At 42.8% G+C, this 22,156-nt stretch overlaps 1 protein-coding gene across 4 annotated transcripts in view; it reads left to right on the forward strand.

Annotated features, from left to right (window-relative positions):
- GSE1 (Gse1 coiled-coil protein) overlaps positions 1-17,148 on the forward strand; it is a 750,299-nt gene extending 733,151 nt beyond the window's left edge. For 2 of the 4 annotated variants that reach the window (XM_033940700.1, XM_033940702.1), the window contains 3 exons: positions 7,684-7,950; positions 10,776-10,879; positions 14,228-17,148. In XM_033940700.1, coding sequence (XP_033796591.1) covers positions 7,684-7,950; positions 10,776-10,879; positions 14,228-14,362 — 506 coding nt within the window. In that variant the 3' untranslated portion in view covers positions 14,363-17,148. Of the gene's footprint in view, positions 1-2,268; positions 2,374-7,683; positions 7,951-10,775; positions 10,880-14,227 lie in introns of all 4 variants that reach the window. The other 2 variants (XM_033940699.1, XM_033940701.1) reach the window with 2 other exon arrangements.
- The last annotated feature ends 5,008 nt before the right edge of the window (positions 17,149-22,156 follow it).

Below are 22,156 nucleotides of genomic sequence, written 5' to 3' on the forward strand. Positions count from 1 at the left end.
AAATTAGTCAAAAATGTACTTTGAAACTCATTTCCTTTTTAAGATCAGATTAAACGACCATTAGTTATCATTTTTTTAAGAAAACCTTTTGTCAATCACTGAACCCTCAATTAATAAACTAGGAGGGTGGTATATCATATACTAGTGTAAACAGATTTCAGTGCATAGGACCTCCCATAACGTATGTTATCCCAAGTCGTATTCTCTTCAGTTTTGAATAATCATTTATACCAAAAACCTCCTTCCCGTAATTGATTAATAACTTTCTTTCTTTTCTTTTATTTCATTAAAGATGTAATAAGTTAATATAGTGCAATATCACAATTCCTCAATTCATTATCATGTTTTTTACCAATTGATTGTATAACTTAAAAATCTTTGATATATATCAGCAACACGTATCTTTAACTGCAAACTTCTGATCCAATGTTGGTTTTTTAGACTACAACATCTTTAATGAAATAATAGAAAATAAAGACAGTTATTAATCAATTAAGGGAAGGGAAGGAGGTTTTTGGTATAAATGATTATTCAAAACTGAACAGAATACAGACTTGGGATAACATATGTAATATCCTACTGCCCTGTATACTATAGTTATTCTAGCTTGGGTAGGATTTTTTGAAAAGGATCCGTGTCTGAAGAACTGGCATCTGTTTCCAAACACATTATTCGTCAAAATTTACAATATGGGAGGAACACAATTTCCATTCCAACACCTTGAAATGTATAGAGTACAGATAAAGGGTCTGCCCTAATTATGAAAGGATGCAATTACTTTGTCACTTTGTAGTCTCAAAGTTGGCACTCAAAATATCCAAAACTATGCAGAAATCCCAAACTTCTGGATGCCATAAGGAAAAAAGATCTTGAAAGGGGCCATAAGAATAGCCTTACTGGGTCAGACCAATGGTCCATCGAGCCCAGTAGCCCGTTCTCATGGTGGCCAATCCAGGTCTCTAGTACCTGGCCAAAACCCAAAGAGCAGCAACATTCCAGCATCTCAAAGAATAGCAAGATTCCGGAACCCCAATGAGAGCAACATTCCAGAGCTGAGATTGTGATGTCATAATGCCTCAGAGCCAACCTCATCAGTGATGGTACAATGGCTTGATTGTCCTATACTTGGCACACATGAGAGCATAAGAACAGCCATACTGGGTTAGACCAATGGTCCATCTAGCCCAGTAGTCCATCCTCACAGTGGCCAATCCAGGTCCCTAGAACTTGGCCAAAACCCAAGGAGTAGCAACATTCCAGCATCTCAAAGAATAGCAAGATTCCAGAGCTGAGATTGTGATGTCATAATGCCTCAGAGCCAACCTCATCAGTGATGGTACAATGGCTTGATTGTCCTATTCTTGGCACACATAAGAACAGCCATAGTGGGTCAGACCAATGGCTAGCCCAGTAGCCCGTCCTCACGGTGGCCAATCCAGGTCCCCAAAGAGTAGCAACATTGCAGCATCTCAAAGAGTAGCAAGATTCCGGAATCCCAATGAGAGCAACATTTCAGAGCTGAGATTGTGATGTCATAATGCCTCAGAGCCAACCTCATCAGTGATCCCCCCTTTACCAATATATTCAGGGTTCTGGGACATTAATTCCTAGAGCTCTATGCATAGAGGTAGCCAGCTGCTTAGAGAAATTCTCTGCCAGGTCCCACCAAACTTAACCAGAGGGAGACAAGCTGCTTCTCCCTACTCCCAACGGCTCCCTTCCCTTTCTCACTCCAACTAGCATAAAATCTTGGCTGCTCAAGATTTTAGATTTTGATTACAGGATCAACTTTACAGGAATAACTCCAGTGACACCATCATAAGTCACAAATTTGTCATCCGTCATCCTCCGGTCAGAAATACAAGTACAATTGAGGAAGTGAATTGTAGTGAACAGAATCAAGGGGCCTGATATTGGAAAAAAAAAAATACAGTTCCTAAATTTATTCACTATTTTCAGCCAAACTGAGCACATAGGTTTTGAAAATCTTTAATTTAGGAGCTTAAGTTATGTTTGTAAATTTAGGCCTCTAGATTTTTGAGCCTAATGAATGAGCCTAGTGCTGATAAGTTTGGTGCCAATCTCCTAAATCTGCCCCTATGGCCAGTCACTTTTTACACATCTAAATTTGAATTTAGTGGAATTTTGAGTAAAAATATATGCACTCAGCCCTAGTAAATTTTCAAAGCACACGAGTAAAACTCTTAGGAGCATAAATCCTTTGAATATTGGCCCAAGGAATTTACTACTACTATTAATTATTTCTAGAACACAACCAGATGTATGCAGCACCGTATGGAGTCAGAAAGAAGACAGTCCCTGCTCGAGTGAGCTTACATTCTAAACAATCAAGATCGACAAACAGGATGCCAGGTTAGGGGTTACAGTTAGAGGAGATGGTTAAACTGCTGGCTAGGATGATGAGCAGAGGACAATGGGGAGTAGGGTTATGAGCTGAAGGCTATCTCCAAAAAGGTGGATTTTCAACTTACTTTTGAATAAGGGGCAGCGAGATGAAAGGAATGAAGAATGGAAGTGGAGGAAAAGGGTATGCATAAAAGCAACTTATTACATTACATTACATTAGTGATTTTTATTCCGCCATTACCTTGCGGTTCAAGGCGGATTACATCCAAACTAAAACAAGAATTACATTCAAAATTTGAAGGAATAGAATAAGCAATGACATAAAAAAATTTTTTTAAGGTAATAAAATTGTCGGGAAGTAGAAGTCTTTAGGAGATTGGAATAGGGTGAATTATGGGGTTTTAGATAATGTTTGGTAAATAGAAGAATATTAGAGAGTATTAAGGGTATAGAAAGTGTTGGATGTTGGGTTGGGATTGGTCGTACTGGATAGGTTTTATGTATTTTTTGAAGAGTATCTGAGGAATGGAGTTCTCAAGGATGTATATGAGGAGAGACAAGAGAGGAGAGATACTGGGGGGCTGCAGAATGAACACACTTGGAACTTAGTCATGGAGTTTGAACTGTATGCGAAGGTGGATAGGGAGCCAGTGAAGTGATTTGAGGAGAGGGGTGAGGTGAGTGTAGTGAGGTTGGCAGAAGATAAGCATTATGGGTAAAGATCTAGAACAATTGCTTTCGCCCACTACTTATGAAGAACTTATCTGTTCCTGAAATATCTAGACCTCTGACCCGTATATCTCTTTCTCCTCAATACGGTTCTCTTGACTTATTAACCACTTTCTCTCACCTCTTTTAAGTTCAATCAATTTGTAACTTTCTTTTATTCTTTTGTAAACCGCACGGTACTGCAGTCTATAAACTGTTATTATTATTATTATTATAAGTCGTGCTGCGGAGTTTTGTACAGATTGCAGGATTGAGAGGTTTATTTTTTATTTTATTTTTTTATAAATATCTTTATTCATTTTCAATCTAAAAACAGTGCATACAAGAATTCATACAAGTTATTTAAATAATAGCACTTACATTCATCAGTAAAATACAGAAGAATAATTTTTCCCCCCTCCCCCCTGATTTCAATGTATTCAATAGTACTTCCTATCTTCAATAAACCAGTCCCAATATACTATCCCTCTCCCTCCCGCCCACCCCCCTCCCCTGGGTGTGTGAATGATAACCAGAAGTAAAGGGAAGAACCGTTCAATTAGAATCAATAAACTTGGTCAATGGACCCCACATCATTTTAAACCATTTTCTCGTATCGATAACACCAAAAAGTGAAATTTAATCGGTCACAATTCTTCCAATTTTCTGTAATCATTTCGATGGCTACCCCAATCATTATACCAAATAACCTATTTAGTCCTGGATCTAAGAAATCTCAACGTGAAGCAGGACTTTTGGGTGTCTAAACACATTGGCACCAGATTTTTTTGGAACCCGGACGTGAGGCTTCTAAAAGTCCTCTCCCTTGCCACTGACCAGGATCTGAGCTGGAGGCTGCCTGGGCTGGCAGAGGTAGTGCTGCGGCCAGGGCAACCCTTTGAGCAGAAGGGATGTCATAGCTGGCCTAGGCAGTGCCCGTGAGAGAGGATGGAATAGGCATTGACCACCCTCAAAAGCACCACCTGCTCCAAGCCCAGATGTTAGTCAGTGTGGGATGTTTGGGGGAGGGGGGAGGGACTTTGGGTGCCCAAACTGTGACATCCATAATATGCAAGTTAAAAATGAACTCTCTGAGCCCCCCTCTTTCCACTGTTGAAACAAAGCGTCTCCTATCTGAACGAATCAGTTTGGACTGTATCTGAAGAACACCTTCAATTTGTTTCTTGCCAAGCCCTTTTTTATTTTATTTTTTTACCACAATCACTTTGACTAGGAGGATTGGGAAACTGCCAACCCTCATCTGCTAGCCCCACCATCACTACACATACCATAAACCCAGTTGCTTTCCAACCAGAGTTCTTATCCAAGGTAATTTCTGGTTTTCACACCAATCGATCCATAGTTCTTTCCACTCAAAATATCACTCCAGTGCAGCAGAAGTGAAACTTTATATTCTAGAGTAGACCGTAAGAGGCTTTGTTTTACTGTCAGTCCTAATCCAAAGATTTCTGCAAAGGCTTCAATTATTTATGGCCTTTCATTTTCCAGGATAGGTCTAGCTCAGTGGTCTCAAACTTGTGGCCCGGGGGCCACATGCGGCCCGCCAGGTACTATTTTGAGGCCCTCGGAATGCTTATCATAATCACAAAAATAAAATAAAACAAGTTTGTTGATCATATGTCTCTTTAGCTATAAATGACAATATTATTATTAAGACTTAGCCAAAAGGAAAGATCTATAAACTATAAAGAGTTTGACCTCATGCAAAATTGTCATTTCTTTAATAAGACATCAACTATTTTTTTCTGAGGCCCTCCAAATGCCTACAAATCCAAAATGTGGCCCTGCAAAGGGTTTGAGTTGGAGACCACTGGTCTGGATGGAACAGTTGGTACTGATACACATAACGTGGCCTGGCTAATTCATGCATGGATTATCCATATGCCAGTGTTTCTGAAGTCTGAGCTGTCGGTCCATGTCGGGCCTTGTCCAGTGTGTCTTCTTTCAATGAAAACCTCAAGATGAAAAAGCTGGAGTTTGTGATCTGAGCTAGATTAACTGTTTTGGGAAGTCTTAGCTGCAGGAATGATGTGATGGCAGGCAGTGGCTTAGAAATGCATATGTCGAGCAGAATCACTGCTGAGCCCAGAGACCTTTGTTCTGTACGGGGAAGAATGAAGAGCTACAGTCATAGATGCCAACATTTCCAGATGATTGGGAGTGCCAAATGCAATACAAATTACTCCTCCGTGGACACAGTGATGCAGCTACACTTCTCCCTCCGTATTCGCTGTGATGGGGGATTAACAGAACCGCAAATATTGAAAAACCGCGAATAACTTTTTCATATGTTATTTGCTGTTTTCTATTAAAAACCATCGTGAATATGGTGAAACTGCAAATAACATGGTGGGAGAGGCAAAACACGGTGAACAAAGTGCTTGGAATCAGCGATTTCTCTATGCAAGCTGATGTCATTTGGGGGGAGGAGCCAGCAAGCTAAAAACCATGAATAATCTAAACCGCAAATGCTGAAACCGCAAATACGGAGGGAGAAGTGTACTTTTCTCAGGCAGGCTCAAAGATACTTCCCTGGCTAAGAGGTTGTTTCTCGCCATGCTAAAGACATACCCAGTCTATAATTAGGTCCATGTTAGACTTTCTGCTGTTAAGCTCTGATGAAGGGATTGTTCTCTCCCTTTTAATAACAGTTTATTAGCAAAATACCCAAACAAAAGAGCTACAGTAGCTATAAACAGTGTACCTCAAGTCTTAGCATCCAGTGGTCTCAAACTCATGGCCCAGGGGCCACATGCGACCCGCCAGGCCCTCATTATGTTACCATTGTTCTTCAATGTTGCCCGCCTCCCTGCTATAACCTCACGCAAGCGCTTTCCTGTGTCTGTACGCAATTGTGAGGTGGCGTGGAGAGGACAATCTCGTACAGTTGCAGGAAAGCGCTTGCGTGCGGTTACAGCCGTGAGGCGGGCAACGTTCCAGAACATAAAGTAACCATTGGAAGCAGTGCGGCTTGTGTGCATATACATCATCTTGTGAACGCTCGCGAAATTCGGCACCTCTCCTGGCGGTGACTGCTTGATGTAAGATGGCGGTTGTGTCCGGTGCTGGAGGAGGTGAGAGCTGAAGGCGGTTGCGGACGCGACCACCGGACACTTAAGGCACAAGTTTTCCAGGCACAAGTCGGATATTGAGTCTCCCCCTCTCCAAAAAAGCCTAGAGGGCAACACCAAAATCTTGTCTCTTGCAGTTGATACTTTAGATTAGAATCTAAATCACAGTTTTGCATGAGGTAAAACTCTTTATAGTTTATAAATCTTTCCTTAATTGCTTCTGAAAAAAGTGCAACATGCAGAAAGTGAAAAACTTTCTAAACTTCACTTTCTGCATGTTGCACGTCTTTCAGAAGCAATTAAGGAAAGATTTATAAATTATAACAAGTTTTACCTCATGCAAAGTTGTCATTTCTTTAATAAGACATTAACTAATTTTTCTGCGGCCCTCCAAGTACCAAAATGTGGCCCTGCAAAGGGTTTGAGTTTGAGACCGCTGGTCTAGCTGCTTCCAAATCCATCCTATCCATTTGCTTCTAGAAGGCTGTTACAAGCCCCAGGTTTTGTTGGACTACCCCAGCTTCGAGTCAAGGCAACCACATGGATTTACACTCAATACTTTCACCGAACCTCTCTGTCTTTGGCCTGTTCATTCTGTAGAACTTTGTTCCACTATCAACACTGTAACTGATTTGCAGGTTGCTAGCCATAAAAGTTGTTATTTGTGTGTTATTTGCAGTACAAGTCAAAATATATACTAAATAAAAGGAAAGGAACCCCAGTTAAATATAGGAGAAGCACAATCATACAAAGGAGCCATTCAACAAACAACCCTGACCTTTGAAGTCACCTTGAATGTGGTTGCATTTGATTCATGGTCTATGGAAAAAGTGAGGTTGCTTACCTTGGGTTTTGGCCAGGTACTAGGGACCTGGATTGGCCACCGTGAGAACGGGCTACTGGGCTTGATGGGACCATTGGTCTGACCTTTAACGAGAGTGCTCTGTGGACTCCCCTGAGACTTACAAGAAGTTGAAACTGAACAGGTCTAGCTTGGGCGCAAACGAGAGACACGGGGAATGGTGAAGAATTTGGGCTTAAAAGTGTGTCTGCTTAGCCTGAGGCCTATGGAGAACCCCCATTTACAACTAAGAAACTTTGCTTTACCCAACCTCTTAGTTTGAACAAAGAGTTTAGTTTTGCCTCCAAAAGCCACCGTAGGAGTGAAGAGTAATGGTGGGAGAGCACTTTTATGTATTTAGTTAATCCATTTTCTATTTTGTTCTCTCAGGGGAGCTCAGAACAGTTTACATGAATTTATTCAGGTACTCAAGCATGTTTCCCTGTCCCGGTGGGCTCACAATCTATCTAATGTACCTGGGGCAATGGGGGGATTAAGTGACTTGCCCAGGGTGGGTTTGAACCCCCAACCTCAGGGTGCTGAGGCGGTAGCTTTAACCACTGGGCCACACTGTCCCTAATGTGTGTCCAGGGTAGTTTTCTGGGGTGTCAGTGGCTGCCTGGCATGGAGGAAGCAGAGCTTATCCTCCCATGATGAGTTCTCTGTCTTTCGTAGGAACTGCAGCCTTGCATACTGTTGAACAGAATCACAAGCAGGACGCCTCCATCCACTATAACATTCCCGAACTCCAGAGCACGAGCAGGAGCACAGTGCCACAGCGGAATGGCCAGCAGAGCTCTGTGGTCCAAGAGCAGGCCAAAGACAGTGAGGAAGAGGATACTGAATCCTCGGAAGACGAGGAGGAGGAAGAGGAGGAGCCCCCCAGGCCTAAATGGCAGGGGATAGAGGCCATCTTTGAAGCTTACCAGGAACATATAGAAGGTGAGTGAATGGGGTCAACATATTCCCGTAGCACTGGGGCAAAAGGTTGGCAGTTCCTGCTCTCTGTGGGACACATTGGGGACAATTTTATAAAGGTTATCAACAGTGGCGTAGTAGGGGGGGGTCTTCCTCAGGGTGCTGGCAGCCCTCCTGCTCTCCGCCCTCCCCCCCCCCTTCTTAAGTTCAGCACGAGCAGCCACAAAGTTGCTGCTCGCATCGGCTTCGGCACTCTCTCTGACGTCCGAGAGGGCGCCAAAGCCAGTGCGCTCGCACCAAAGATAAAAGGGGAAGGGGTGCCATCACCCCAGGCGCCACTCACCCCCCATGGACACCCAGATAACTGCTTCTGCGTGTTCATGTAGGACCTGCTGATGCCCCATTTCCTGTGCATTTCATGAGGTTCACACTAGAGAATGACACGGTGACAAAATTAATCACCGTTCCCATCCCCGCGGATAACCGCAGGAAATAATCCCATGTCATTTTCTAGTGTCTAGTTCAACCTCGGTCCTTCTACCCCAGGATTCTTCAAAGCAAAGCTTGTGGGTCAGTGGTTGTGGCCATTCATACTCTGATTCTTATGTGAGCCAAGGATCATGAAGCCATTGTGACATCACTGATGTGATTGACTCTTAGGCACTGGTGGGATGAGGCATTATGACATCACAATCTCTGCTCTGGAATGTTGCTGCTCAATCTCAGCATTCTTCAAAGCAAAGCTTGTGGGTCAGTGGTTGGGCCATTCATACTCTGATTCTTCCCTCCTTAAAGAATGACATGAAGATGGTTATCCACAGGGATGGGAACGGTGATGAATTTTGTCACCGTGTCATTCTCTAATTCACACTGAAATAATAGAATATCACTTAATGTCCAAGTAGCGCTCATAAGTGAAACAGTTCTGTCATTTATGCATGCACTCGGTGATTGTGCACTCTTATCGCGCTCTCGGGACATTGTGCAACGGCAGTTCCTCTGAGCATTGTATCAAGGGTTGTCTTCTGGTAAAATCCCTCCAGAATAATACCACAGTGGCAGCTTAAAAACATAAGAGTAGCCCTGCGGTTCAGCCCAGCATCCGTTTCCACAGTGGCCAATCCGGGTCACAAGTACCTGGCAGAATCTCAAAGAGTAGCCACGTTCCGTGCTACCGATCCCAGGGTAAGCAGAGCCTGGACTTTTTTCCTCCAGGAACTTGTCCAGACCTTTTTTTAAACCCAGCTACGCCTGTTACCACGTCCTCTGACAATGAATTCCAGACCTTAACTACTCTTGAATGAAAAAAACATTTCCTCCTATTTGCTTTAAAGGTATTTCCATGTAAATTCATTTTTAAAACTCATTCTATACCACTCAGGATTTTGTAGATCTCAATCATATCTCGCCTTAGCCATTTGTTTTCTAACCTATTTAGCCTTTCCTCAAACGAGAGGAACTCCATCCCCTTTATCATTTTGGTCACTCTCTTTTGAACTTTTCTAATTTCACTATATCTTTTTTGAGATACAGTGACAAGAATTGATTGCAGTACTCAAGGTGGGCTTGCACCATGGAGCAATACCAGAGGCATTATAATATTCTTGGCCTTATTTACCATCCCTTTCCTAATAATTCCTAGCATCTTGTTTGCTTTTTTGACTGCTTAGAACAGCCAACGTGAAGCATGCTGGCAGAAGGAATACAGACCTGGGGGGAGGGGATATGGCTCCAAGAGGAAGAAATAGGGGCAGCAAAGTACAGGCCGTAGCCAATTTGTCTAAGAAAGCCAGAATTCTGTATTGCCCTCTAGACCGGTACAGTTCTTTACTGATGGGTAATAGCTCACTATGACCAGCAGGTGGAGACTAAGACCTTGGTTGTGGTATGTTAGCTGAGGCTCCCCCTCCCAACTCAGTCTGCCGAATAACCAAGCAGAACTAAGAAAAAACTAACTTGAAACAGTAATAACAATCCGAACAGGAGTATAAAAAAACCAAACATATAGTAACACTGTTGGAAAATGCATAGAACTAAAACCCTGCAGTGAAAATGTCCCCACCAGCTGAGCCATAGCCGCTATTCTTGTATCTCCCGGCCCTAGAAAAATACTAGAACCCGCACGCGTCCAAAAATTGCAATCACCGCAGAAAGATAGGGTGGGGAACTGTCCTGGTCTAGAGAGGCTAAATTAGCAGGTAAGAACCTAATTTCTCCATATTTGTCCTCTTCCCCCTGCCAGTACTTAAACTGCTCTATGCTGGAAGCATCTAAAATTGTTTGCTACTAGTTTCAGAGGCTCAGGTCTCACCTCCTGAATGCACCTGACTGTATTTGAAGAACACTTCCTTACAGTGACAAAAACCAGATTATATCCAGTGGCATAGTAAGGTTGAGGGGGCAGTCTACCCCATTCCCCCCCCTACTGCTGTGTATGTGCACTGCTTCCCTTCCCCCATACTCCTGTAACGTTCCCGGCATGAGCAGCAACCCCCAACCTATCGTGCCAGCGTCAACTCTTTCTCTGACATCACTTCCTGGACCCACGCCTAGGAAGTGACATCAGAGGAAGAGCCAATGCTGACATGACGGCAGTTTAGGGGTTGCTGCTCGTGCTAGGAACGTTAGAGATACTGAGGAAGGGAAACGGCGCAGTAGGGTGCGGGGGAGGGGAGCCTCTCACTCTCACTACGCCACTGATTACATTTGTCTGGATACACAGCACAGATTAGCTTTTGATAGCTCAGAATCACTAGACTTTGTCTGTATGTCCAGCTGAAAATCGGACTGTCAGAAAGCTCAGTCTGAGTTTTCTGAAAATGAAACCATTTTGTCTGCCTTAATTTCAGAGCAAAATCTGGAGCGGCGGGTGTTGCAGAGCCACTGCCGGTGGCTAGAAGCTCAGCACTACAGTCTCAGCGTGACCGCAGATCATCTCTCTCACAGCATGGCGGTAAGTGGGCCACACGCGGACTCGATCGCACATTGACCAGCTGCTGGACTTTGAACTACTTGGGCCATTTTTGTAAGGCAGGTAGAATGGGCTTAGGACACTGAAGCAGGGTCACTGTTTTCCCTAACTTGAGGATGGTCACATGGCCCAGAAGGGATTTTGCAGCCACACCCCCCTGCCCAACGCGCTACGCATCGGAGGCTAAGGTACCAGAAAGACAAGAGAATTGTTGACTTATTCATGCCTCTTTTTTTTTTTCTTTTTGTTCCAACCCTCCCCAGAAAGTTTGTTTGAGAAGAAAGAGGGTCAAACCATGAGGCTGGAAGTAAAATAGGGTTATCCCAGGACAAGCAGGCAGGTATTCTCACTAATGGGTGACGTGATCCAAAGGAGCCCCGATGCGGACGCCTCACAAGCAGCCTTGCTTGAAGAAAAACTCGAAGTTTCGAGTCTCCTGCACCGTGCATGCGCGAGTGCCTTCCCGCCCAGACTAGGGTGCGTCTCCTCAGTTCTTACTTTTCCGCGGAGCCGAGAAGTCCGTCTTCGACTCTCTGCGTGAAGTTAGTTCACTTGCGCCTTCTTAAAGTCCACGGTTTTGGGTTAATTCTCTCAAAATCGTTGCTTTTCTGGGTGCCTGATCAACATACCAGAGCCTGTTGTGAGAATCAGAGCAACTGCTCCGGGTAAAGAGCAGAAAAGATTTCAAGTTTATTTAAAATTTGATCGCAATAGCGTGATCCAGTGCGATTTACAAATATATAAACAGGGTTTTATTAAAAGACACACATGTGCGGCATCTTCGGGGCTCATAAGAGTCCAGGGCCTCGGAGTGCCTTTCCGCCCTCATTAATCTCGCTCGCCCTATGTAGAGTAGGATGGGGGAGGGGAGTTTGGTTGATGTTTCTCTTCTTTTGTCCATGCTTGTTGTATTATTATATATGATGCATCATTGTTTGGGGTGCCCTGGCGTTGTATTTGCTGTTGTTTGCATCAATAAAAATTGTTTGAACCTGAAAGACACGATACAGGAGGAGAACGGGTTGAACTACAATTCGTTAAATATAAGAGATCTCAGGACTATAAAACCCTCAGAAAAAAACAGTCAAAGACCCAATTCACTTTCTTACAAAACACTCATTCTAACTAACTCACCCTATTACAATAAATAAAGCTAATCTTATCAAAACTTCAGAGGTGCCACGCCAAGCTCCGTTAACCTCTCATTGCATGGCGTTTTACGCACCAACCTCCTCATTAGCTTTGAATCACGGTCCAATTTTTTACCGTTTTACTTTTTAAACTTTAAAGTGTAATATAAATATTCATGAAATAAAGCTTTGAAACCCTAAACCCCTCATTCAGCTTTATCAGGGCAATAGAGACGTTTACTTATCTTATTTTTCTGAGAAGGTTTATATTCCTGAGATTTCTTCTCGGATTAAAGATTTATCTTTTTGCCATCTGTTAGTAATCTATTAAGTGAAAAGAGAACATATGAACATACACTTCTCCCTCCGGATTTGCGGGGGATAGGGGCAGAGCTGGACCGCGAATGGCGAAAAACCACGAATATCCGGCTCTGACCCACCCCCGCCTTCCCAGCCTTACTTGGTGGTCTAGCAGGCTTTCGGGGCAGGAGCGATCTTCCTACGCTCCTGCCCCTTGCAGATCGCCAATAGGAAATAGCTGCCGTGAGTTCCCGTAGTCTCTCGAGACTACGATGGGAACTCCCCACAGCCATTTCCTATTGGCGATCTACACGGGGCAGGAGCGTAGGAAGATCGCTCCTGCCCCGAAAGCCCGCTAGACCACCAGGTAAGGCTGGGATGCCAGGGGGGAAGGCTAAACTGTGGGGTTTTTTCCTTTTTTTTTCCCCCTCCCCAAAAAATCACGAATATGTGAAATCACGATTGCCAAAACCACAAATGGGGTGTAAAGGAAGTGTATAGGGTTAGAACAGTAGGAAAGGTAATTGTTACCCACTGGAGGAGTGTGTGGTGCAGTGGTTGAAGCTACAGCCTCAGCACCCTGGGGTTGTGGGTTCAAACCCTGCCCTGCTCCTTGTGACCCTGGGCAAGTCACTTAATCCTCCATAGCCTCAGGTACGTTAGATAGATTATGAGCCCACCGGAACAGATAGGGAAAATGCTTGAGTACCTGATTGTAAAAAAACCGCTTAGAAAACCTTGATAGGCGGTATATAAAATCCTAATAAACTTAAACTTAAATTTTCATTTAGAGGATATTAGCTCACTGAGGAACATTTGAGTTCTATAGAGTTCGAGCTGCTCAATTGAAAGCGTCCTTGAAGAGGCAGCTTTTTAAAAGACCTTTGAACTTATTAAGCCCTGATATGTATTGGAAGGGAGTTCCAAGTTTGTGGTGCCGTAACGGAAAAAAATTGCGTCCCTCCACGTATAAATGAATCTCAAGGAAGGGACAGAAAGGAGAGATTTCTCCTCAGAACTTAAGGATCTAGTGGGAACATATGAAATTTGGAACATACTTAATTTTTTGAAGTCGATATGGGGACAAATTAATATTGTACTTTTGGGTCATCGATGCCACTAACTTATGAAGCTATAATTTGTGGTACTTTATTACATATTAAACCTTCTTTAGATCGTTATAAAAGCCGATTTTTCTTCATGAGTAACCATTCAAATGAGAACATGCAGTTGGAAATGTTATGATCAACTTAATTATACTTTCTGGTGGGCAAACTTGTGTTCTAGTTATAAATATGAAAGAATGAACGCTGAAATTTTAGGTTATAGTAAAGTATTTAACATGGTCTGGAGCCCATTGGCATCATTTATTGAGTCACAATAGATGTCAAGTACCTTTTCTTATTATCTGACCTCCTTACACATCCAGGGTGGTGGGAAATGTATTATTGTTTGTTATTCCTATTTTATTTATTATATAGAAATTATAAATGTATATCTACTTTTATTAGTTAAGGGGAGGAGAAAATGAGTATTTTTTGAATTATTTGCATATATAAAGTGTGTTTCTTGATTTGTTTATGTTTAAATTCATTGTATTGCACTGTTTATATTTTAAAATTAATAAAGATTAAAAAAAAAAAAAAAAAAAAAGGATCTAGTAGGAACATATGGAATCGGGAGTCGTTCTAAGAATGCGGGAGCTTTGTTCATGAATGTTTTATGTGTCTTGTAATCCTCCAGTCCTTGTTCGGTTACATCTTCCACTCTCTTGTTCTTCCCTGGTCTTGCATCATTTCAGAGTTTGTTCCATTGTTTCTGTCCCTGATTTCCAGATCCCCTCCAGCCTTGCCCTCCTCTGCCCTGTGCGCTAACCATCTTTTCTCTGCTTTGCACACAGGAGCTGCAGCGGGAGAAGCAGAAGGTGCTGTCAGAGAGGGAACGACTCCAGGCCGAACTGGAACACTTACAGACGTGCCTTGCACTGCCAGCCATGCAGTGGTCACGGGGTAAATTCAAGAATATCCCCAGGTGACCCTGTTTGCACTAGGCAGAACATACAGTATAGAAATATTCTCTATTTTATTACTTTGAATATTTAATATTTTTCACTGGGAGGACTCGAGCAAAGAAGAGAACGTGCCATGCATGAAGCAACAGATTGTGGGAATCTGGGGGAGAAAAGACACAATTCACACTGACTTCAGTGCAATTAAATCTTTGTAAACCGTGAAAAACTTATTTTTTAAAGAGGGTTGGTTTTTTTTTTTTTTCACTTTATCTTTCTTCCCATTTCCAACAACGTGTCGCTTCGGTCTCCCACTCACCTGAGGAATTCTCCTGCACCGAGCTTACACGCACTGTGCCACGTGACCCCCCTCACCTTCACACGATCAGGCTGTCGTCACCTGGTGTCTGCACTCCATTGTGGGTCACGTGGCTTTGGCGCCCAGAGTGGATCATACAGGTGTTTTTTCCTTTTTTTGTTGCCATAGTAATAAGACCCAAGAACTGGGGACCTGGATTCTGCTGTATCAGAGTTTGGCAGAGATTTGCCTCATTCTTTTGCCACAAATGTCAGTTTTTCTTAAGTGCTGGAATGAGTTGGCAGAGCAGTGAAGACGCCGAGCCGAGAGTGTTGCGATTAGTAGTCAAATCTCATCCCTTTTCATCACAAAGAACTATGGCACTTATGGGGGGGAGGGGCGTGGGGACAGGTCAGTGATAAGAGCGTAAGAGTCGAAACAGGTGCTGTAACATGTACTGTACAGAAGAAAATGAATTACAGTTTTATATATGCCTTTATTGTTATAAAGAAAAGAGCCTGCTTTTTTTTTTTTTTTCTGGAGCAAAATTAATAAATTTGCTTTTAGTGTTTGCATTGCTGCTGCTGGTCAGGAAATGAAAACTATTTTGGTGTTTTTAGATAAAGGATGCAAATAATTCCCCCTCCAACACGCACATTTCAGATGAAAGCTTGGCACTGGGAACTTTGGACCACATCACCTGTTTGCTGGACAGCTTCATGCCCTCCTTCCCTGCTAGGTACTTCAGCTTCTGCTTTCTGGAGGAAATTTGTTGATAGCAGGTTTCGGAGGGTAGAAGCCATTGTATGTGACAGACTAAGCCTTCGCCTGGGGATCCATTGACCTGTATGGATGTGTGGGCCTTGGGCAGGCATTAGCCTGAAGCCCTAACATTCCACAGTGGGGATCATTAAGGTTTAAAGATCAGCTCTGGATCTGTCCATTTTCACTCCTGATCTTTTTTCTTGGGTAGTGTCACCTCTACACGCATCCTCTAGCTGCCGTGGGCAGGGCTTTTATTACAAGGTCCAGGCACCGGCATTGGTTAGCTGAGCATCCATCCAGACCAATTCCTTAGATCTAATTTCCCAGGGCAGGGACTTTGAAAGCTTATTATCGAAGTAGTTTTTAAATGCCAGAAAACTAGCTCTTTGTAGACTTGGTGCAAAATGTTAGAAAAATTCCTTTTATTCCAGGGAGAGTTTGGATTTTTCTAAAAATGTGCCAGTTTCTACCTGTAACAATGAGGCTCATGGAAACTGGGCTCCTGTCTTTATGTGCTCTGTGTGTAGGTGTTCCCAGGGATGCAGCGGAGGTGGAGCTGTGACACGTGCTTTGGCAAATATAAAACTGGCATATTGCCCCCTATAACTGTGCTGCACAGCAGGATAAACCTTCCACATAAGAAGGATCAGGCCATTGCAGACTGCTGAGCAAAAATCCAAGCTGGATCACAGAGCTCTTCATCTCCAGCAGGTTCAAAATGGCTCTCTGAAAATAAAAGCCAAACCTACAGCTCATAAGTGTAACAGGGTACCAGCAAAAGCTGATTTATAATTCCTCTAAACTCCGCTTGCTGCAGAAAAGATTTGCTAAGAAAAGCAACCCATAGTATTGCAGAATACTAGGGGCCCTGCTGTCCCCTGATCTCTTTCTATTTAGCATTATTTCTGCTCAAGGACATGTGCTTAGATTAATGTTCTGCTATGTCTTGCCTATTCTCCATCCTTGACATCCTGCCTCCACTTTTGTTATAGGGGAACCACAGGATCATTGCCAAACACACCCAGCCAGAACACCTCTGTGTGAGATAAATTAGTACAAATTGATCTTGTGCGTACTCATTGTGTGTATTTTGAGAACCTGACTAGCTGGGTTGAAAATAACTCATTTTAACTAACAGGAGTAAGCAGAATAGGTGGTTGAAATTCATTATATAGCTCAAAAAGCTGCTTTGATTCCATACGCAGCCTCATACTCGGAATAATCCTAAACAAGGAAGTAGAGCCAAGATTGTTCTCGCCCTTTAGAAACAGAATATGAAAATGACTTTGGGTTGTGAAAGGAAAGCAGTATAAAAATCAAATTGTATCGTGTTGCAGAAAGGGAGCTACGTTGTGTCTAGGTCAGACGTGGGCAACTCCAGGCCTCGAGGGCCGGAATCCAGTCGGGTTTTCAGGATTTCCCCAATGAATAAGCATTGAAAGCAGTGCATGCAAATAGATCTCATGTATATTCATTGGGGAAATCCTGAAAACCCACTTGGATTCTGGACCTCGAGGACTGGAGTTGCCCACCCCTGGTCTAGGTGAAAGTGAAACTGTTTTTGATTTTTTTTAGGGGGGGTATATTCAATAAAAGCAATAGACAGTGTCCAGTACTGATTGTCCAAATGCTACTGTGTTTCTCCAAAAATAAGACAGTGTCATTAATTTTGGGTCTAAAAAACGCATTAGGCCGGCAGAGGTCTCAAAGTCCCTCCTTGAGGGCCACAATCCAGTCGGGTTTTCAGGATTTCCCCAATGAATATGCATGAGATCTATGTGCATGCACTGCTTTCAATGCATATTCATTGGGGAAATCCTGAAAACCCGACTGGATTGCGGCCCTCAAGGAGGGACTTTGAGATCCCTGCATTAGGGCTTATTTTGGGGGTAGGGCTTATATTAGGAGCATCTTAAAAAATCATGCTAGAGCTTATTTTTGGGATAGGTCTTATTTTCGGGGAAACACAGTATTTAGCCATGAGTTCTTCAATCAGTTTTGGGTTTTATTTTTTTTTTGGGGGGGGGGTTGTTTTCTGGTAAGTTCGTCAATGCCCAAAAGCAGAAAGGGGCAGATTTCCTGGAAATGTCCAGTTATCTTCTAATGTAATCCGCCTAGAACTGCAAGGTACAGGCGGAATAGAAGTCCCTAATGTAATGTAATTTCCAACCCTAGCGATTCTCCAAACCAAATATATACTGGTTGCACACAACTGTAGTTTCACAGAAAGAAGAATTCAGCCTTGCTTCCTAAACCTTTAGCAATGGGGACCCCTGGTTAAGTCTTAAAATTCATAGGACCCAAAAGAATATGACAACACTTGGCCCTGCAGCTGCCAGCACAGTTCCCTGTGGATTAGTGCAAGGGTGGGCATCGGCCTGGTCAGGTTTTCAAGATTTCCACCATGAATATGCATGAGATTGATCTGCATGTACTTTCATTCTATGCAGATAGATCTCATGCATATTCATTGTGAAAATACTGTAAATTCAACTTATTATGGCCCTCAAGGACTCGCAGACCACAGTACCAGTCTTTAACAGGAACCCCTCTTTGGAGGAGGCAGGGCTTGTGCCCAATCAGCAGGTCTCTAGGTTGGAAACCACTGTGCTACCCTAACTATATCCAGTTTTGGGTTATTGTTTGTTTGTTTTTTAACTTTCTTGCACTGAACTGAACATCCAAGACCAGAGTGTAATGGATTAGGATTTCAAGATGGACCCCCTCCATCTCCTTGACAGAAGGAATAAAGAGGAGAGCTTTGAGATCCGACACTTTTAGATACATCTGCATAGCAGCTATATGCCATATGGGCTATAGCAGTAAGATTAGCTAGAGCTCCTGAACTATGGCCCAGGAAGGACCAATTCAAGGCATGTTCCATGGAAATACTCAGGAGCCAGACCCTTGCATTAAGCCCAAATCCCACGTCAGTATTGAGTCTTCCATAGTCATGTCTTCACTTCAGTGTACTAGAACCCAGCCTGGAATCTCAGCAGAATAAATGTGCCATACCACAGCACTAAACTATAGACCCCACCTACCCTTCTACATGGCCTTCATTTGGCTCTCCACAATGGACCCTGGTAGTAGGAAACCTGAAATGCTAAGAGGTTAGCTGCCTGGTTCAAATGAACAAAAAGCAAGGTCCTCATGCCTATTTGGGGCAGGTATACCAACATTAATTAGGGGTCAGCAGGGCTGGAAGCTAGTGTAAATAAAAATACATCTGGTTCGGGATTTTACCTGTAGTTCACTTGTATAACTCTGTTTTTCCAAGGCAGCTGTTTCTGGTAGATATCCCTGAAATGTGTAGCAGGTATGCAGATGTGCAAACACTGCATTTCTTGTAGTCTTTGTGTACTCATGTTTCTGTTTGTGATAAAGCATCCCTGTATCTTTGCACTTAGGCTAAGAACTATCAGAAGGAGATTAGAAGAAGCTTGCTTAACAAAGGATTCTAAGTTAGACTGTGGGAATAGTAGTTTCAACTATAGGCAACCTGCAGCCACACAGTTAAACTCTGACGGCATTGTGTGAGTTCATGTACAAGAGCCTACAATCAAACATTGTACACAAGAGAAATAGCAAATAGCACATCTGGTCTTCTCTGGAAAGTTACTGGGTCTGTACCTGCCGTGCGTTTCACCACAGTACAAAATACTTTCCCTATCATTTCTTAGACATGGAAACTCAGAACTTGGCAGAGGTGTTCTAGCTTGGTTCACTTTTTCTTGATGTTTTAAGGATCCACTTTGTTTATCCCACTTCTTTTTTGAATTTCATCATAAGTTTTAGGTCCACCACTTCCTTCAGGAGGGTGTTCCATGAGAAGATAGTTCTTGCTATTACTTTGGAAGGTGTTGACTTGTTTCTTCATATAAAGGTTTGTAATATCATATTCCCTCTATCCCTCCTCTCCTCTAGAGTAGTCATAGTTAGACGAGACTAGAGATCCTACGTCTTCTGATTGCCACATTCCTTTGCATTGATTCCAGCAGCCTCTTTATGTCTTTAGCAACATACAGCCTCTAAAACTCAACAAGCTACTCCCACAGTGACCTCACCCACACCCTGTACCTAGGGAGAAGGAAAGCGCTGTGACCTCCTCATTCTATCCCTCACTGTGCAGCCTGGAGGCTTGTTGACTTCACAAAATGATGTAAGGCAGTAATTATCTTGAGATCCTAGGTCTCACTTCTGGTCCATGTTTACCAGCCTCTACCCTCTTACCATATACAATTAAAAGATAGCTTACACAAGCATCCAACTAGTTCCCTAGCTTTTATAGATCACTTCTCTCATTTGCCTACTCTCCCTGGAGTTCCCAAAAAGACAAAATTTTCCCTTCTAAAATTTAGAGACATCGCCCATGCAGATGTTGAACAGGATTAATTCCAGGGCAGAACCTTCTTTACCAGGAGGTACTGGTAAATCACCCAATTTTTTAATCCAGTTTGCTGTTTCTTATGAGGAACCAAATCAAAAGCTTTGTTGAAATCCAAGTACACTACATCCAATGCATGCCCTTTATCTGGTCATGCAAGGAATTCCCATTCACTTTACTAAACTGTGGCTTGGATATTTCACCCTACTAGATTATTTAAAAAAATGAACTTCCTTTCCTTCATCTGCATTTCCATTAGTGAGTTGAGGCTTACCAGCTCTTTGTGAAGAGGGATCACATCTCCTTTTCTCCAGTCACACATGGGCTCTCTGTGTATAGGAATATACAATCCCATGGCTTTGTCTACTTTCAGATTTTCAAGGTCATCACAAACATCCTCTTCCACATATGGTGCCCATCTACTTCATTGCGCTATGTACTTTTGCAGGTTGATATGGCCCCTTTCCAGGTCCTTCAGAGAACACACAAATATTTATTTAACGTTGCTGCTTTTTCTTCAGCAGGTTTTAAAATTACACTTGTGACCTTCTTCCTTTGAGAACGTACTTTAAAGTCAATTTTGTCACCTCATGCTACAAGCTTTGGCCAGCTTTTCTAGTCTTGGCTTTTGCCTTCCTGGTTTCTCTTAGCTTTGCTCCTTTGTGGGGGCAGTTTCTCCATGGCAGGAATGAGCCTTGATCCTAAGCTAGGCCATGTGGAATATGATCTCGGTCTCTCTTAAATTTCCTGCTAATGCTCGCTGAGAAGAGCATTGTGCCAAAGAGAGCTTCTTCTGCAGTTCATAAGATGTAACATGGATAGGCAATTTATCCAGGTGCACTTGGAAGTTTTTGGTTTTAAATCATATTTATAGTACTCAAAACGATGAGCAATATTTTCTATGTTCCTCTTTTTGTGATCAGTGCCAGTCTTTACTTTGTTAATCACTCCTGGCTTAACTAGAGCTTCATGCAAGGCATCCACAATCTCCCAATTTCTTTCCAGTTCTGTAGACCTAGTCCACCTCTGGTAGGTTGAAATCACCTAGCAACTTCATCTCCCAACCTTTGAACATCTGTCTAGTTATCCAAGATGGAAAATACTCCTGTGAGTCTGGGTGCCATCTTTCCAAAAACTGTCCCCAGCACTTCCTTCCTTCTGCACGCCCCCTGCATTTTTCTTCACATTAAGTGACATCTCTCCCCCTTTTTCGCTATAAGAATATAGGACTTGTCATACTGGTCAAACCAAAGGTCCAGCTAATCCAGTATAGCTAATACAGATCACAAGTACTTGGAGAATCCCCAAAAGTAGCAAGACTCTATGCTAACCCCAGGGGCAAGCTTTTCCAGGATTATTTTAGTTTATGGGGTTCACTTCTATGAATTTGTCTAAATCTTTTTAAATTATTATTACAGATACATTACTACAACCCTGTCCCATCTCTAGTCCTACAAAGCAAATTATAACTTGGTAGGGCTGTTCCCATACCATGTCTCTACTAGTAACTACCGTACATCTAATCCCTCTTCCAGCAGTAGAGCTTGCAGCTCCAGAATATTGTTGCTTCAGCTGTGAGCATTTGTACTCATTTCCAGGGATTTTGAGTTGCTTGCATTCTTTTATCTCTACCTTGTTGCAGATGGTTGAGTGATTGAGATGGCTGTTTTAACTGCTTTCTCCACTGTCATCTTGCTTTTGATGAGTGTCACCCTAAATTTGTGCATTTTGACTTGCCACTCCAATTGCCTAGTTTAAATTCCTGCTAACATACAGCCTGGATTTCTAAGAATTCTTCTTTCTGCTATAGAAAGATGTAAGCCATCATTAGAATATGGCCGTTTGTTTTTGCATGCATTACCCCCATCACTTAAGCATCTGAAACCTTTTTGTTTACACCAGGTTTAGAGCCACATATTGATGATCTTGGTATGATGCTGCTTTGGATCTTTTCCATGGACACAAAGTACTTCAGAAAATGCAAGAGTCCTTACTAGAGGCTCTAAGCCAGGGGTGTCAAAGTCCCTCCTCGAGGGCCGCGATCCAGTCAGGTTTTCAGGATTTCCCCCAATGAATATGCATGAGATCTGTTAGCATACCACGAAAGCAGTGCATGCAAACAGATCTCATGCATATTCATGGCGGAAATCCTGACAATTGACTGGATTGTGGCCCTGGAGGAGGGACTTTGACAGCCCTACTCTAAGCCCTCTCCAAATTAGATATTTCTGTGCTACAAGGGTGCAGCTTCTGGCCAGGTCATTTGTCCGCAGATGGATTATAATCATTTTATTTTAGAATCCTTGATTTCGTCTTTGATTGTACTTAGTATTCAATTGTATTTCTGCTAAGGATTTTGAAAGGCATTTCA

This window comes from Geotrypetes seraphini, chromosome 4 (assembly GCF_902459505.1).
Source record: "Geotrypetes seraphini chromosome 4, aGeoSer1.1, whole genome shotgun sequence".
NCBI classification, from domain to species: Eukaryota; Metazoa; Chordata; class Amphibia; order Gymnophiona; family Dermophiidae; genus Geotrypetes; species Geotrypetes seraphini.